Raw genomic sequence first — 16135 nt, 5'->3', positions numbered from 1 at the left:
TCCCCCACAGGGCTCTGGGGAGCAGGGAAATGGGGTGGGAGAACCAGGGAGAGAGTGGGTTCTGATCTCAACCTGATGGGTGGGTGCAGGGGAGGCGCCTGAGGGCAGAGGGTCCCAGGAGTGAAGGGTTGGAAGGACAGAGGCAGGAGGGGACCAGCGGGCCAGGCCATGCCCAGCAGGGCCGCTTCTAGCTCCTGCTCTGGTCGGGGACACGAGTAGGCACCCACTCTGGCCACAGGGCCACAGAAAAGCAGGTGGGGCCCTGAGCCAGCCGGGGGCCCCTGTACCTGCCAGGGAAGCAGGCCAGGTGTGAGGCAGGGCCCCATACCAGGGAGGGTATTAAATGAGCTTCCAGCTTATTTGCATGTCCTAATTAACCATAAAATGAGCCCCAGAAGCAGAATTAAGCTATCATTTCTCGCTTACTTGCACGATCAGGTCCCCACCACCACCACCAACCACCTTGCACACACAGCTCCCCACACCCACACTCTCCTGCACCGCTGGGGCCCCCTGCGTTCCCATTGCTCTCTTCCCGCAGCTTCAGAAAAACAGTCTCCATCAGGGTCACAGTGGCGGCAGGAGCCCAGAAGGGGAAGGAGAAGGAAGCAAATGACCATAAGCATTCATTAGCAAAGTATGACAGTGAGGCGGCTGTTACATCAGTCCTGTGGGGCCCAGGCTGACCGCCCCACCGGAGTCAGCGTTCTGTTACTGCCCGTGCCCGGACACCGTGAGGACAGTGAGGACAGGTTTCGGTGGTGCTCCCCTGGACTGGGCTCTGGAGCAGATGTGGTCAACGTGTGGAGTGGCGTGAGGAGCGGGAGACTGGACTGGGTGTGTCAGGTCCCAGCTGTCACTGTGACCCCGGGCGAGTTGCTGAACCTCTCTGAGCCTCTCCATGTGACCCGAGAGGAACAGCATCCACTCCCGGAGTGTGGGGGGAAGGAAATAAGAACAGGAAGATGACAGCGCCTGACACCTGTCGCTGGCGTCACAGCACACGTCACTCCTCATTGTTTAGTTCCAGCCCAAGTTGAAATGTTTTCTTGCCCTTGACTCCCTCTGGCTAGCCCGTGGGTTCCAGGTGCTGCCTTCTCCCACCGGGCCCCCTGAGTCAGGGACGGGGTCCTTTCCATCCCTCTGTTCTCTGTTCCCATCGCGATGTCTGGCGTGGCGGGGTGTTCACAAAGTTTGGTTCCACTGGTCAGAAGTGCTGTGACCGGCCCAGAAAACAGAGGAGTCACAGGTGAATGGCCACAAGATGACTCGTTTTCCTGTAGACTCATTCCTGACTCGGAGCTGGTGCCTCCTGGAATGATTTGCTGGATGGCTTCTCTTCTCAGGAGTCAGCATCAGTAGTGGCCTCTTCGCCCTCACACACACACACACACACACACACACACACACACACACTCACACATTCTCTCTCACTCACACATTCTCTCTCTCTCACACACACACACACACACACTCTCTCACACACACACACACACACACACATTCTCTCTCACTCACACATTCTCTCTCTCTCTCTCACACACACACACACACACACACTCTCTCTCACACACACACACACTCTCTCTCTCACACACACACACACACACTCTCTCTCTCTCTCTCTCTCTCTCACACACACACACACACACACACACACACACACACACACACACCCGAGGCAGCCTCAGCCCACGGGCCTTCACACAGGACTGAAATACCAGAGCTCTGTGGGGGAGACCGGGGCGGCACCACCTGTTCCTCTGGGGAGTGCCAGTTCAGTGGCCAACTTCGGGGACAGCAGAAGAGACGGTGTCAGAACCAGACAAGCCTCTGCTCCAAATCCTGCTGCTTTCATTTGCTAGGAGGATGATGACAGTACCTTCTAGGGTCATTCTAAAGCTTGAAAGATGTGTGCATACTGTCCAGCTAATAGAGACCTCTCAAAAACAAAAATAAATTCTGGGCCTTTCCTCTTGTAGCTTCTGTCACCCAAAGCTACATACCTGCCATTCAACTGCGTGGGAGTTTGGCAGCGAGCGGAACCCCCCCCCCCCAGCTGGAGCTAGAGAGCAGCGCACACTAGAGCCCCCTTCGCTCCCCTCCCCAGAGGCCCAGGATGTAGGAAGAGCCTCTCTTGTCTCTCTCGTTATTTTTCTTCTCCAATTTGCTATTAATGATCTGAGGGCAGCGTCTTGCCTCTAATTGCAGCTGTCACCTCCCATCAGGCCGAGGGCCAATCCAGGGGAGGGAGGGGGAGGGGGAGAGGGCGTGCCCTCCGAGCTGGGGTCCGTGTTGTCTGCTCCCAGCCAGCAGGCTCCCCAGGCCAGAGGAGGTGGGCTGGTGGCTGCCAGCGCTGGCCTGGGGGGGGGGGGCACTGCTCTAGGGCCAAGGGCGGCAGGAGCTGCCCGGTGCCCTGTGCCCAGCCCCTCCACCCCGGCCCGTTCTGGGTCAGGTGGAAGATGAGCCCGTTGACTACGCCTGGGAAGGAGGAGGCACGCCTTGGCCTCACTGGAGAATTGCCACGTGCTTGTGTCCTGAGACGGGGTGTTGGGGAGCAGTGTGGGTCTCCCCACAGAGCTCTGGGCCCAGCTGCTGTGCTAGGTCAGGCCGGGCCGGGCTGCCCCTGCTCACTATCGAGTTCAGGGACAGGTAGCATCTCATCTGGAAAGCGGGGTTAACACCTGCCTCGCCTGCTCCCTTACAAAGGAGATAATGGATATGAAAACGCTTCCAGGTGCTACAGGCACTATTTTCCCTGTGCTTCTGGAAAGAAAGACAAGGGGCTTCCCCAGGATTCCTTACACCCACACTCCTTATTCAGCCGGGTCTCAGGGCCCGGGTGCTGGCTGAGACCTCACCGGCGGCAGGAACAGGTGGGGAGGTGGGGGATTTGCCGTCCGCTGCTCCTGGTGTCCCTGCCTGCAGCAGTGCTCTGCCAGGGAAGCTAACACTTACGGGGACACGGGAGATGCGGTCTTCACTGGGGGCCTCTCTGGGGACCCTTAGGCCCTGGTGCCCTAGTCCGGGCAGCCTGTTCAGCGGAGGTCTCCGGGGGCAGCGAGGAGCAGCAGGATTCCCTGGTCTCATCCCCTTCCAGCCCCAAAGTGAGCAACACGCACTCCCACACACGAACGCACACACAGTCACCAGCCGGCCCGCACAGCCTCTCCCAACCACAGGCTGTCCTGCTCCGGACACTGTGGCCCCCTCTCCGTCCCTTCTGGGGAGCAGGAACCTGGGCCTGGGCTTCGGACAGGCACAGCAGCCTCCGCTCCCCTCCCCGGGCCGGCCCTGGGACCTGCCCCTCGGGTTCAGCCGCCCTGTCTCCAGGAGTCAGACCCAGACGGCGGTGTTGATGTCGAAGCCGCAGGGCGAGGCGTCCAGGGCCTTGGGGCAGCTGGCGGAGGGGCTCTCCCCTCGCCGGGGCTCCCCCGGGCCCGGGAAGGAGAAACGTCCGGAACGCTTGGGCCGGCCTGGCTTCTTGACCTTCTGCGAGCGGCCGGCTCGGGGCTCCGGGGCCGTGGGCGTCACCCAGCCCGGCTTCTCCTTCAGCAGCCGGTCCCGGTCGGGCCGCACGCTGCGCAGGAACTTGCGGAAGATGTTGGCGGTCAGGGCGAACCTGCGGCCCAGCTCCCGCGGCGGGGCCCTCTCGGCCCGGGGCTCCCCCGCCTCCCCGGGCTCCCCCTTCTCCCCGCCCTTCTCCAGTTCCGGCAAGTCCAGCCAGTTGCCCACCAGGTCCGCAAAAACGTTGTCGCCCAACACCAGAGGCTGTCGATTCCGGCCCCGGGACATCAAGGTGGAGGTCCAGTCGTCCGGCTCCCCCAGCTCCGGCCTCTGCCCGGCGCAGCTGCGGTGCTCTGGCGGCTGTGTCCTGGGCCGGGGGCCCGGCTCCCTCGCCCACACGCCGCCGGGGGGCGAGTGCCTGGCGCTGCTGCCCTGAGAAGGTTGGCTAGCGGGGGAGGAGAAGGCAGACCTGGCAGGTCCTCGGGCACCTTCCCACTGAGGGGGCTTTGGCTGTGTCCCCGGGCCTTCAGGGCCGCCCCCAGAGAGCTCCAGCTGCTCCAAGGCGGTCTGCACCTGCAGGAGCTTCAGTTCCTGCAGCGCACCCATCATGCAGTTCATCTGGTCCTGCAAGCCGTCGCCCACTTCCTTCATGGACACCTGCGGAGAGAGACCACCACCAGGGCCAGTGAGCCGGGGGCTGGGGCAGGGCGGCCCCTCGCTGGCCCTGACCCGAGGCCCCCTCCCCCCACTCGGCCCTCCAGTGTCACCCCAGCCTGCCGGCGACCTGCACCAGCACAGCCCGGTGCACAGCAGGCAGAGATGGGGGAGGAGGCACTCGAACCCGAGACCGCGGCGTGAAGGAATGGCGTTTGTGGCAGCGGACTTGCTGTGGCGGGCGCTGCCCTACCCCCTCTGGGGTCTGTATCGGTGCCTGCATATAAATTAACTTCCCAGACTTGTCTGTGGAGGAGTGACGACTGTTGTTCCCATTTTACAGATGAGGACACTGAGGCACATAGGAACTTGCTCTAGATTACAGAGGTGAGCCAAGTGGGAGGGTGGACAGATCATCTCTGACCTCGTGTCTGTGCCCTCTTCCTCCTCTGAGCCTCCCTGAGAGGATGATGACAATGACAAGAACAATGAGGACAAGGACAATGACACTTTGTGAGCAGTTCCTATGTAAGAGGACTGGTGCTAGGAACACAACACACATCACCTCCTTTCATCTTTCTTTATTACTGTTCCCATTTGAACAAGTGAGTTAACCACAGTGGGGTGAAGTACCTCGCCCGAGGTCACACAGCTCACAGGGCTGGACTCGGACGCGCGCGCGCACACACACACACACACACACACACACACACACACACACACGTCTCCCAGTGCCACAGTCCTCGCTGGCGAGACCCAAGCCTGCTGGCTGTGGCCCTGGGCTGAAGGCTGCTCTGTGCTCCACGGGGGAAGAGGAGGGTCTCGGTTCCCTGGGAGGAGGGGTAGGCCCGGGTTTCCTTCCTGCTGTTCACATCTGGCTGGCGGGGTGGGGAGGGGGCCCAGGAGGCCAGGAAGCTCCCGCTGGGAAACCCTCTGTCTAGGGCTTCGCTGGCCTCCTCTCCCTCTGAACACCTGTCCTCTCCCAGCTGCTCTGGACTTGGCTCCAAGGCCCTTCCTGCCTTCCCGGCACACTTGGTGCTGCCAAGAGGGGGGACACTGGGGCCAGTTCCCCAGCCCCTTTGTGGGCATGTGAGGCCCAAGTCCTAGGTGCCAGCTGGAAGGGGCTGAGAGGTTGACTTGGGCTAGGGCCGAGTGTGGAGGCTGGGCAGGGGACGCTGCTTCTGATAACATTCACGAGGTTCCCGTCCCCGGGCCCAAGCTGCCCGAGTCCTGCCCACTCCCTCCCCAGCTCTGCTCAGGTTACCAACTGCAAGCCTCCTGTGCGGGGACCATCTGTTTCTTAAGCCCCCCAGAGACCCGCAGGGAGTGGGGATCGTCTTACCTCTGTCCTAATGCACAGAGCTAAGCCCACAGGGTGGAGGGGTGGAGGGATGAGGGGCGGAGGACAGGCACCGAGGCTCTGCAGGGCTGCATGGCAGCTGACCCTCGCAGGCTTCAGGGTCAGCTGCCCTGCCCACCCCGGCCCTGGTGGGGGAGCAGGGGCAGGCTCCCCTGAGCCAGCCTCAAGGCCCTGGTGGGGGAGCAAGGGCAGGCTCCCCTGAGCCAGCCGCATGGCCCTGGTGGGGGAGCAGGGGCAGGCTCCCCTGAGCCAGCCACACGAACAGACAACAGAGGATGGGGAATCGCCACACTGCACCTTCCCCCACAACAGGGCTGGAAGCGGTGGCTGGGTGAGAGCCCCGGATTTGCCAGGCAGCAGAGACAGGGCCTCTGGGTTGGCTGCACTCACAGGGGCCCCTCTCTGACCTCTGTGGCTTCCACCTCCCTGACCCCTTCCTTGGCTGCAGCCCGGAGGGCCCAGAGCAGAGTCAGAGGAGTGGCCAAGACCCCAACCCAACTCAGCAAGGCCCCTTCCCTGCAAACTGCTCCTCTGACGTCCCTAGTCCTGCTCCCTCCCTCCCCTGTGCCATCCTCACCCCAGCCCGGAACCTCAGGGTCAGTTTTGGCTTTCCTGCCCAAACCGCCCTGTTCCTGTCCCCCGATGTCTCCCATCTGCCTTTCCATCCCTTGACGTGCAGAAGCGTCCTGGAAGGCCATCCAGCTGCCAGACCAGTCTAACCGACCGACACAGCCTGGTCACGGCACTCACCGCTCATCTCACTATGTCTCCTCAGAACCTCACTAGTACCTTGCACTGGCCACAGCCCCATAAAACATATATTGAGCACCACTGAATACGCCCAAATCACCCCTCCAGACTGCTGGCTGCCTCCAGACAGAACCTCCCTGCACAGGGAGAGAGTCGGGGACAGATCTCAGGGTTGCATTTCACGCAGAGGCAAGGAGTCCGAGCTTGCAGGCTCGCGTCCAGACCGTTGAACACAGTCCAGGTCAGAGGGTGGGAGGAATGAAATGAACCCATTCAATCTCCAGTATGGAAAACTCCTTAAGGAATAATGCTGACATTTTGTACCCTGTCCACTGAGCACGAATGTGGGTATGTATGACTTCAGGGCTGCCCATAAAACAGAGGCCCCATTTAAGTAAACAAGAGCTGCAATGACAGCCATGGGGGGAAAATGGTCTACTGTATTGCTTAAGATCTTGGGTCCTGGAGACTAATGGAACAGGGTTCAAACCCCAACTCGATCAGGTAATCTGTGTGATCCGGGCAGGTTGTTTAAATTCTGTTTTTCAATTTCTCCAGTCTTTAAGACTTCCTGCCTCGAACAGCTGTGGAAGGGTCAGGTGAGGGAGGATGTGATTATGAGCAGCCTAGAGGCGAGTTAGGGCTGTTGTCTTGTCTTCAGGCCTCCTTAGAACTCACAGAACGTTTCTTCCTCAGGGAACCTCGACGCATAGATGCATAGTAATGACTGGTTTCACTCATCCACCTGTTCTGACCGGGGAGAAACCCTCTCGCCTCCTGTCCACCTCCTGTCCCTGCTACCCCCGCCCGCACAGCGGAGAGAGAAGGGGAGGACGGGGAAGCCTTGGCGTCCTCTGGACTGTGGTCAGGCAGCTCCCTCAGCCCGTCAGCCCGCCCAGGAGCGGAGCAGAGCGCAGCACTGGCACTGAAGGGTGAGAACGGAAGGAGGAAGCCCCGAGTGTGGGAACCGGGGGCAGGGCCATCAGCTGGGCCTTGATGGAGATGCAGCTGCTTTTCCCAACCCCGAGGGGAATGATGTCACCCTAGGAGAAAGCCAGGGGGCACGCTGCTGTCCTGTCCCGAGCGTGGGACCCTGGCCTCCGGAACAGAGGAGGGAGGAGAGAGAGCAGTGACAGAGGAGGGAGGAGAGAGAGCAGTGTGGGGTAGGGGCAGAGGAGGGGGCCACCTCGAAGGCATCTGAGCTGGGAACAAGGGACACTAAATCCCAGGCTCCAGGCCTGAGGGTGCAGGGTTCCCATCCAGCCTCCCAGTGCCCCGGGTTCTCGGAATGGGGACCAAATCACAACCTGCTTAGTCTGAGTCTGAGTGGGATGAGATCTCACAGCCAGTTCCATCTTTACTGCAGACCCTCCTCTCTCTCTCTCTCTCTCTCTCTCTCCCCAGAATCTTTTCACAGAAAGTGCACACAAGGTCTCCCCACGCTCCCAGCACCCACCCACCCACCCCACAGTCCATCTTCTGCCCACCAGAGCCTCCAGATGTTTTGTTCTAAAATGTTTTCATGTCAGTCTTGAGTTTCTCTTGCTGCAGTTGAAGCAGACCAAGCCCTCTCCCTGTGTTAGAGCTGGACACGCCAGCACCCTCCTGGGGTCTGTGAGGAGCGGCCTGCTGTGGGGTGAGACCTGGCCCTCTCCCTGTGTTACAGCTGGACACGCCAGCACCCTCCTGGGGTCTGTGAGGAGCGGCCTGCTGTGGGGTGAGACCTGGCCCTCTCCCTGTGTTACAGCTGGACACGCCAGCACCCTCCTGGGGTCTGTGAGGAGCGGCCTGCTGTGGGGTGAGACCTGGCCCTCTCCCTGTGTTACAGCTGGACACGCCGGGCACCGTCCTGGGGTCTGTGAGGAGCGGCCTGCTGTGGGGTGAGACCTGGCCCTCTCCCTGTGTTACAGCTGGACACGCCACGCACCCTCCTGGGTCTGTGAGGAGCGGCCTGCTGTGGGGTGAGACCTGGCCAGGGTCAGGCTGATTCCCAGCCACACCACACTCCCGGCAGGTTCACCAACCTTTTGTGCTCCAGGTCCTGAATCTGTAAAACGATAGCCCCTCCCACGTGGGTAGTAGCACCTGCCTTCCCCTCGCCATGGCCCGATCCGATCTGATGCCACAGTTACTGTGGGAGGCTGGCAGGGGCGAAGCCGGCGTCACCTCCACTGGGAGGACGTGGAGCTAGGCAGCTGAGAGGTTCAGATTCTCTGTTTCCCACACATGCTTCCTGCAACTTCCCTCTTGATTTTCACTGTATCTACGGACCGCCTAGCCTCTTATGTAATAGTTTATTCAAGTCTACTGTGTATGTACATGTGTTCACATAGGAACCGAGATGACACGTGTATCACTTGCCAGGAGCAGATGGCAACTCTCTGAAATGAGTTTTTCATCTTAGCATCACCTCATGTCGTCTGGGCGCCTCCCATGGAGACACTGATCTATCACCTGAAGTTCCGCGTGTGGATGTGGGAGGACCGGGGCCCGCAGCCTGGACCCTCACTCGAGGCCAGTGGGCTTTCCACGCCAGCATCATCCCTGCCTTGTCAGCCTCATAGGCTTGTTGTGAAGAGAAACCAGGCGACCGTGGGACAGGCAGAGGCCCCACAGCACAGGAGAAGAACAGGGAGTCCTGGAGGGCCTCCAAGATGCAGCTCAGTTCATTTCCACTAAAGGCACCTCTTCACTGACTCCTCTGAGGAGGGAAGGGGGCTGAGTGCCCAGGGCTGAGGGGACATTGCTGCTGGGAAGCCAGACCCAGCATCCTGGACCTCCAGGGCTGAGCCCTCGAGGGGGCAGTGTGGGGCCAGCTGTCCACGGGCAGCACCCTCCCCCTGGGCACTCTCTGGGCTGGTGGGGTGTGGGAAGAGTGGGGACAGGAAAGTGTGCCACCAGCATCCTCGGCAGCCTTCCCAAACCCTCTCCTAGGCTCCCGACCGACTCCACAGCTGTGCCCTCCATCCGTCCCTCTCACGCCCTCCCCAGCTCAGCCGGAATCCTTTGACATGGGCCCCAGCTTCGCCCAAGGGCCTGGCAGCGCGCCCCGCCTTGCTCCCCCACCCCATCACTCACAGGCTCCCACACAGCTCCTTTCAACCCCTCTGGAAGCGCCGAGGAGGGTCAGGGCCAGAAACGGGGAAAGCCCCGCTCTTTGCCAAGTGGCCCATTCTCCGGCCCAGTGAATGGGGACCTTCACGGCCCCTGCTTTTGGCTGGAATGCTCCACAGGAAGGTAATGTAGAAACTTTGCCAAGAATCAGAAAGGGAGGACAGGAAAGAAAGGAGGAAGTCTGAAAAGGATGCACTCACTCTCCCAACGGAACCATCTCCTGGGGGGCACGTGCCCCATCCAGCAAGAAGCAGATAGATAGAGAGGTGCCCAGTCTTGCCCCTTCAGCTGGCCCCCTGCCTCACCAAGGCCACAGCAGTCAGTCAACTAAGTTCCCTGGGCATCCAAGGGACCTCAAGAAGTTACCTTTCTTTCCTCCTTCCTAGTTCAGGCCTTCATACTTTCCTGTGTGGGCTCTTCTGAAAGCCTTCTGACTCATCCTCCTCTTCTATCCCCCCCCCCATACCACCTCCTAGACCCACGGGGTGTCCGACCTTCCTATTCTAACGCAGAGAGAAAAGGCCAGACCCGAGCATGGCACTCGGGTCCCCACAGTCTGTTGTCAACAACTCATTCAACCCTGTCGCCCCTCTTTCTCTGCACCTACCCTATGTTCTAGCCAAACTCAAATGAGTCTTCACCAGCCCTGGCCGATTGGCTCAGTGGTAGAGCGTCGGCCTGGCATGCAGGAGTCCCTGGTTCAATTCCCGGCCAGGGCACACAGGAGAAGTGCCCATCTGCTTCTCCACCCCTCCCCCTCTCCTTCCTCTCTGTCTCTCTCTTCCCCTCCTGCAGCCAAGGCTCCATTGGAGCAAAGTTGGCCCGGGCGCTGAGGATGGCTCTGTGGCCTCTGCCTCAGGCGCTAGAGTGGCCCTGGTTACAACAGAGCAACGCCCCAGATGGGCAGAGCATCGCCCCCTGGTGGGCATGCCGGGTGGATCCCGGTCAGGAGCATGCGGGAGTCTGACTGCCTGCCTCCCCGTTTCCAACTTCAGAAAAATACAAAATATACAAAAAAAAAAAAACCCCGAGTCTTCAAACATGTCTGCCAGACAGTCTGCGGACATCCTTGTTACTTGGCATCTCTGCCTTTAGTGCGTGTTGTTTCATCATCTTTCTGAAAAGCCGTTTTTCTTCTGCTCGTGTTCCTATGTATCCCTCAAGGTCCAGCTCAAATGCTACCTGTTTCCCCTGACTCCCCAGCGGGAGGCAGCTCTCCCTTCTCAGGGCCCTGAACGGCGCCTCCCACAGCCCGTACCCTCTCTCTGTAGTGGAGGTTGGCGTTTGTGCGCTGGCTGCAGCGAGTTTCACACGCAGACTGGCCGAATGGAATCCTAACTCTGCCACTTCTCAGCTTCAGGACCTGGGCCAAGTCACCCAACCATGTGTCATTTATTAAACAGGAATAATGGAAATACAACTTCTTAGTGTCGCTTTGGCAATTAAATGACATAATACATTATATGCCTGTCATACCAAAAATGTTAATAATGAGGCTCTGGCCAGGCCTCTAACACACTCAGCGTGTTAGAGTGTCATCCAGATAGGCCACGGTTGTGGGTTAGATCCCCGCTCAGGACACACACAAGAATCAGCCAGTGAGTGCATCAATAAGTGCAACAACAAACTGATGTTTCTCTCTTTCTCTAAAATCAATCAATAAAATTTAAAAATGTTTTAATGTTAATATCAATAAATTTTACTATCTTTCTTATTACTGTGAGTTCCCTGAAGGCAGGATCGGTTGTGGACTCAGTAAATGCATTCTGTGAATGAATGACTAGTTCACACCAGTCTGATTAGTCCATCACTAGAAGTTTACCAAACGCCTACCACATATCAGACGCTTTGTTACATGCTAAGGACATAAAGTTAGGGAGGTACTTTACCTATATTGTCATTTAATCCTTTCAGTAGCTGCTTAATGTCAGTATTCTTTTTTTTTTTTTTTTTGTGGCAGAGACAGAGAGAGTCAGAGAGAGGGACAGATAGAGACAGACAGGAAGGGAGAGAGATAAGAAACATCAATTCTCCATTGCGGCTCCTTAGTTGTTCATTTATTGATTTCTCATATATGCCTTGACCTGGGGGCTACAGCAGACCGAGTAACCCCTTGCTCGAGCCAGCGACCTTGAGTCCAAGCTGGTGAGCTTTGCTCAAACCAGATGAGCCCGCACTCAAGCTGGCGACCTTGGGGTCTTGAACCTGGGTCCTCCGCATCCCAGTCCGAGACCCACGGGGTCTCTATCCACTGCGCCACCACCTGGTCCGGCAATGTCAGTATTCTTAAAACCCCATTTTACAGATGAGCAAACCAAGGCGCAGAGAGATTAAGTAATCTGCCAGGATTTGAGTTCAGGCCTACGTCTTCCCACTGACTAGCCCACTTGGTCTAGTCCAAACCCCTCTTTACTCCAGCTCTAAACATCAAAGGAAACTGCACTGTGAGATCCTTTGTAAAAGCTTCTTTCTGCCTCAGGAAATTTGCTCTTTTGTCCCAAGTCCTGAAGGCTGTTCCGGCTCTTTCTCCTCTATCACCATCTTTTCTCCTCCTTGCTTTGGCCCTCCTTACTCTTAGGCCCTCGTCCTCCTCCATACACCAAAACCTCCTGAATCTGTGACCACTAGCGGCTAGGTAATTGCCTTCTAGGAACACCATGTTGTCCTAGGCTGACCTTCCCCAGCCTGAGAGAAGTCCCTCTGCTGGTTCACCATGCCTCAGCCAGAATGGACCTTCCAAGAGCTGGCCTCCATCAACCTCGTCCTCCTCCAGGAAGCCTTCCCAGCCTAGCTGTCCTTCATAAGCCCCTATCACTCAGCCTTTATGCACTGCTTTTTGCTCTATCCTGATCTGAACTCATGAGGAACACTCTGTGGGCATCTTATAGCTGCTTCCTCCGTGTACCGTGCCCACCCCTTTGTTAGAGGCCCTCAAGGGAGAACTGTGTATGGAACAGCTGGTCCCAAGGCCTTGTGTTCCAGGCAGGGCCCCCTCTCTGGTGGCTGGAGGGGGGAAGAGATGTGTTCCCTGCTGAGCAGTTGCAGCCCCCAAGCCCCGGTCCTAATGAAGAAGAGTGTCAGCTGCTGCTACTCTTGGGCCACATTTCGTCTCTGAAACCTGATCCCCGTCCCCGTCCAGGCAGGGCCAAAGGTCCAGTTCTCTAGACATCAGCCATCAATCGAACTGAGCCAGGCTCCCCAAACCTCAGCCTCCCTTCCCGCTACTCACTCATCACAGTGCAAATATTCTGCTTCAAGAAACTGGGAAATTCTGCTACTTTGGTTTTCAGGAACAGACTCTACTTGTCTAGATTTTCTGGACTAAGGACAGGGCCAGGATGCAGGAGGGGAGCACCGAACTCCCTCAACAGAGCCCGTTTCACAGCCTGTTAATGTTCCCTTTACCAGCAGGTTTAACCACAGCGTCTGCAGGACGAATGCTTCTGGAAAGGAATTCAGTGGAATAAGTGTTGAACTTGACTGGTATTCCACAAGTGCCATTCCTAGGCTCACACTGCAAAACCAGTCCTCCTGGGGGGCAGAGGAGATTCTGGCTGGGTTGAACACACACACACCCTCAAACTCAGGGCATAAACTGACATGGGGGATAAACAAGCTGCATTGAATTCAACCCCCATAGTGCCTACAGGACCCAAATGGCTGAGCCTGGGTTAACTCATCCCTGCTTTCTCCTTCACTCCCATTGGGGAAACTGAGGCACTGAGACTTGGCTCAGCAACCTAAGCACTGGGCTGAGGTGTCAGGGAGTGAACAAGACTCTAACAACTCTGCCTGTCACTCTGCTGTCTCCTTTCAGGGCAGACTGGTGCAGGGGAGGGGGCGGAGCCCCAGGGGTGGGGGGGAGGGTGCAGAGCTCTCCCATCTGAGTGTCATTCTGGGCCCCAGGCCAGGCATTCGGCTTCCTCTCCAAGAGAGTCAAAGGCTGACACTGCTCAGACAAAGGGCCAAATGAAAGCTAATGGGGAGCTGGGTGACTTCAGCCTCTCCTCTTCCTCTTCCTGGGGACTGGGGGCTCCGGTCCTTGGCAGGAGATGGTGCAGATCAAGACCTGGAGCTCAGCTCGGTGCAGATTCCTATGTGCCTTTTTTAATCTCCTGGCATCCACAGACTGGCTTCCTCCCCTCACCACCTCCCACCTAGGGTGCTGCAAAAAATGCAAATCAGTAGGATTTTAAAATTCAAGCCCATGCCAGGAACACCCACAAACCCTCTATTAAAGCAGATCCTGAGGTGGGTGGTGTGGTCCCAGATTCCAAGCATAAAAAGAGGATTCTGTTAGATTCTCTTCTCAGCATGGGCCTTGGACTTCAGACATTATCTGTGATGACCTAGACCTTTCTTTCTGATATTGGACAAATGCATGGGAAAGGTCAGAATTGTGTCTATGTGGGCTGGGCCAGCCAGCCCACACTGACATGGGAAGCATGTGAAAATTAGTTTGGGAGGGGATGTGACGGAGTCTCTTCTATCCCTCATGGAATAAGCATTTTTCTGGGTAACTTTCCCATCTGACCGGCACCACAAAAAGGGCTTCAGGAGGAAGAATCAGAGAAGTGACTGTTGACCTGAGAAGGCAGGCTCCGGAGTAGGACTGACAGGAAGCATGTCTGGTTAACTCGACCAGGAAAAGCATCACTGAGAGGCACCTGCACCTCAAGTCTCTGTCCCCAAGGCTGGCCTCGGGCACCGCTGCCCAGGTACCCTCCCCAGCATGAGGAGTGTCAGGTTTGGGGCTGGAGGAGAGGCTGTGGCCAGCCAGAGAACCCTGGGATGCCACTTTCTGGCCCAGGCCTGCTCTTGTTATCCTGGTGCTCCCCCCACCCCCACCCCGGGCTCTGTCAAGTAAGAAGAGGAGGGAAAAGTGAGGCTGAAAAGAGGTCGATTCCAAGAGCAACAATCGAAAAGGGACAAACAGAGGCAGAAGCGAAGACGCAGAGCCTGGTTGACAGTCCGTCTGAAGTCTAGTGGTTGAAGGAACATGATGGGGGGGGAGGGGGTGTATGAAGTCAGTGAGAACCTAACAGAGTTTTAGCTGGTCCCCCTCCCCCGACCTGGGTGGGTACGCGCCCCTCCCGCCCTGAGCTACTTCTCGCAGGCCCCGCACGCTCGCTCCCTCCCTCCGCACGCCCCAAGCCCAGACCTGACATCTGGCTGGGTCTCCGCAGCTCCGCTCGCGATCTGCCAGGCGGGCCCCTCCTCTCCGCACGGCCCTCCCCCGCCGCTCCAGCTGCCAGCCCCCTCCCTGCTGGCAGACAAGCCCGGGCAGACAGCCGGCCCAGCGAGCCCCCGCAGCCTCGGCAGCTCGGCCAAGCCCGGCGGAGCCGGGGGCCCCAGGCGGTGCCAGCTCCCCGCGAGCGAGCAGTCCCCGCTGACCTTCTGCCCCGGGCAGCGTTCCGGCCCGCGCGCCCGCCCCACGCGCCCCACATCGCCCAGCAGCCCGGCACCCGCGTCCCGCTCTTTTTTTCTCTTTTCTTTTTCTGTGTCTGTGAGGTTGTTTTTTTCTTTGCTTCCTCTCTTCACCTTGTTCACCCCGCCCCCCAACTGCGTCCCGCTCTTTCTGGGCGACGTCTAGTCCCCAGTCGGTCCGCCCGTCTGTCCGTCTCAGGGTGCGCCCTCTTTTCTCGCAGGGTTCCCGCGGGCCCCTTACAGCCTGGGTTTGGTTAGCTCGGGCTCTGTCACTTGTTCTGGTGTCCTCACGCTCACACCATCTTTGCTTCAAGTTTCCTCGTGGCCCTTTTCCCTCGAGACAGGCCCATCCCTCCGCCTGCCAGCGCGCGTCCCCTCTCCCCTCTCGGGCTTCCCTCCCACCGCGCGCGTCCCGGCTCCCGGGGTCCGGCCGAGCCAGGTAGGGACCCGTCTGGGGAGCAGCCCGCCCTGGCGCCCGCTCCTCTCTTACCAGCTCCTGTTTGAGGCGGCGCAAGTAGCAGTCCATTTCCCCGCTCTTCTTCCTCATGCGCCCATTTGCCGGGCTCGGCTCTACCAGAGACTCCCGGGTGGGAACAGCCGCCCCGCTGAAATCGCGCGTTCCGCGGGCTGCGAGACCCTGAGACCCGCGCCTCCCGCAGCTCCGAGCGAAGCCTGCGGGGACTTGGAGCAGCTTCTCGACTGCTGGCTGCGCGCTGTCCGAGCCGGGGCGGAGGAGGAGAGACTCAGCCTATGAGCACGCAGGGGGGATGCCGCCAGCCAATCAGAAGAGCGCGTGGCGGGGGAGCGGGCGGAGCCCACAGGCGCACTCCGCCGCTGGGGGTTCCACCCCGCCAGGGCCGCAGCTCCTGGGAGGCTGGCGGGGGACACCTGGTCGTGGCCCGCGCGGCGGGGGGCATTATGACGCCAGACTGTACCGACGCCTGCCAACAAAGCGCAGGAGCCCTGTTTGGTCATAATGAGAGGACGTCGACTTATGGGTGGGCCCTGAGCAGCTATCTCAGAAAGAGACCGAGTGCCTTAGGGGCAACCCCTTTGCAGAACTCGGATCAGAGGAGGAGCGCCGCTGTCTATCCTCCACCGCGCAGCAGCTCTTTGTTGGTGTTAGTTTGTTTCCCCCAAGTGGACTCTGGAATTGTGGCTCTACCTGTCCCCTCACCCCGCCCCCCAGTGTGGGGTTCTTAACCAATTCCTTGTCGACGAGCAGAGGAGCCGCCTCTCGGCCCATTCACTGACTTAACACATTGAGGACCCTGGGGTCCACCCGGCCCTGTTGTAGGTCTGGGGGTACTGAACGGGATAGGC

The 16135-nt window shown here is 58.8% G+C and overlaps 1 protein-coding gene across 2 annotated transcripts; it reads right to left on the bottom strand.

Annotated features, from left to right (window-relative positions):
• Positions 1-501: 501 nt before the first annotated feature.
• Positions 502-15513, bottom strand: INKA2 (inka box actin regulator 2). Of its 2 annotated transcripts, none has more exons than XM_066353129.1 (3): positions 15303-15513; positions 1581-4164; positions 502-1368 (listed from the first exon to the last, which is right to left on the bottom strand). In XM_066353129.1, the coding sequence occupies exons 1-2, from the start codon at positions 15357-15359 to the stop codon at positions 3337-3339; spliced, it is 885 nt and encodes a 294-aa protein (XP_066209226.1). In that variant the 5' UTR covers positions 15360-15513; the 3' UTR covers positions 502-1368; positions 1581-3336. The 2 variants fall into 2 exon arrangements, with proteins under 2 accessions (XP_066209226.1, XP_066209227.1); XM_066353130.1 differs by having other exon boundaries at positions 1597-4164.
• Positions 15514-16135: the final 622 nt, after the last annotated feature.

Source organism: Saccopteryx leptura, chromosome 11, assembly GCF_036850995.1.
Source record: "Saccopteryx leptura isolate mSacLep1 chromosome 11, mSacLep1_pri_phased_curated, whole genome shotgun sequence".
Taxonomy (NCBI): Eukaryota; Metazoa; Chordata; class Mammalia; order Chiroptera; family Emballonuridae; genus Saccopteryx; species Saccopteryx leptura.
The sequence above is the reverse complement of the archived record's forward strand: the minus strand, read 5'-3'. Positions and strand labels throughout refer to the sequence as shown.

Coding starts and splice junctions, on each gene's coding strand:
- INKA2 (XM_066353129.1), bottom strand. CDS start 15,359: ATGAGGAAGAAGAGCGGGGAAATGGACTGCTACTTGCGCCGCCTCAAA. Junction 4,165..15,302: donor GCCGCCTCAAACAGGAGCTG/GTAAGAGAGGAG, acceptor CTCTCTCCGCAG/GTGTCCATGAAGGAAGTGGG.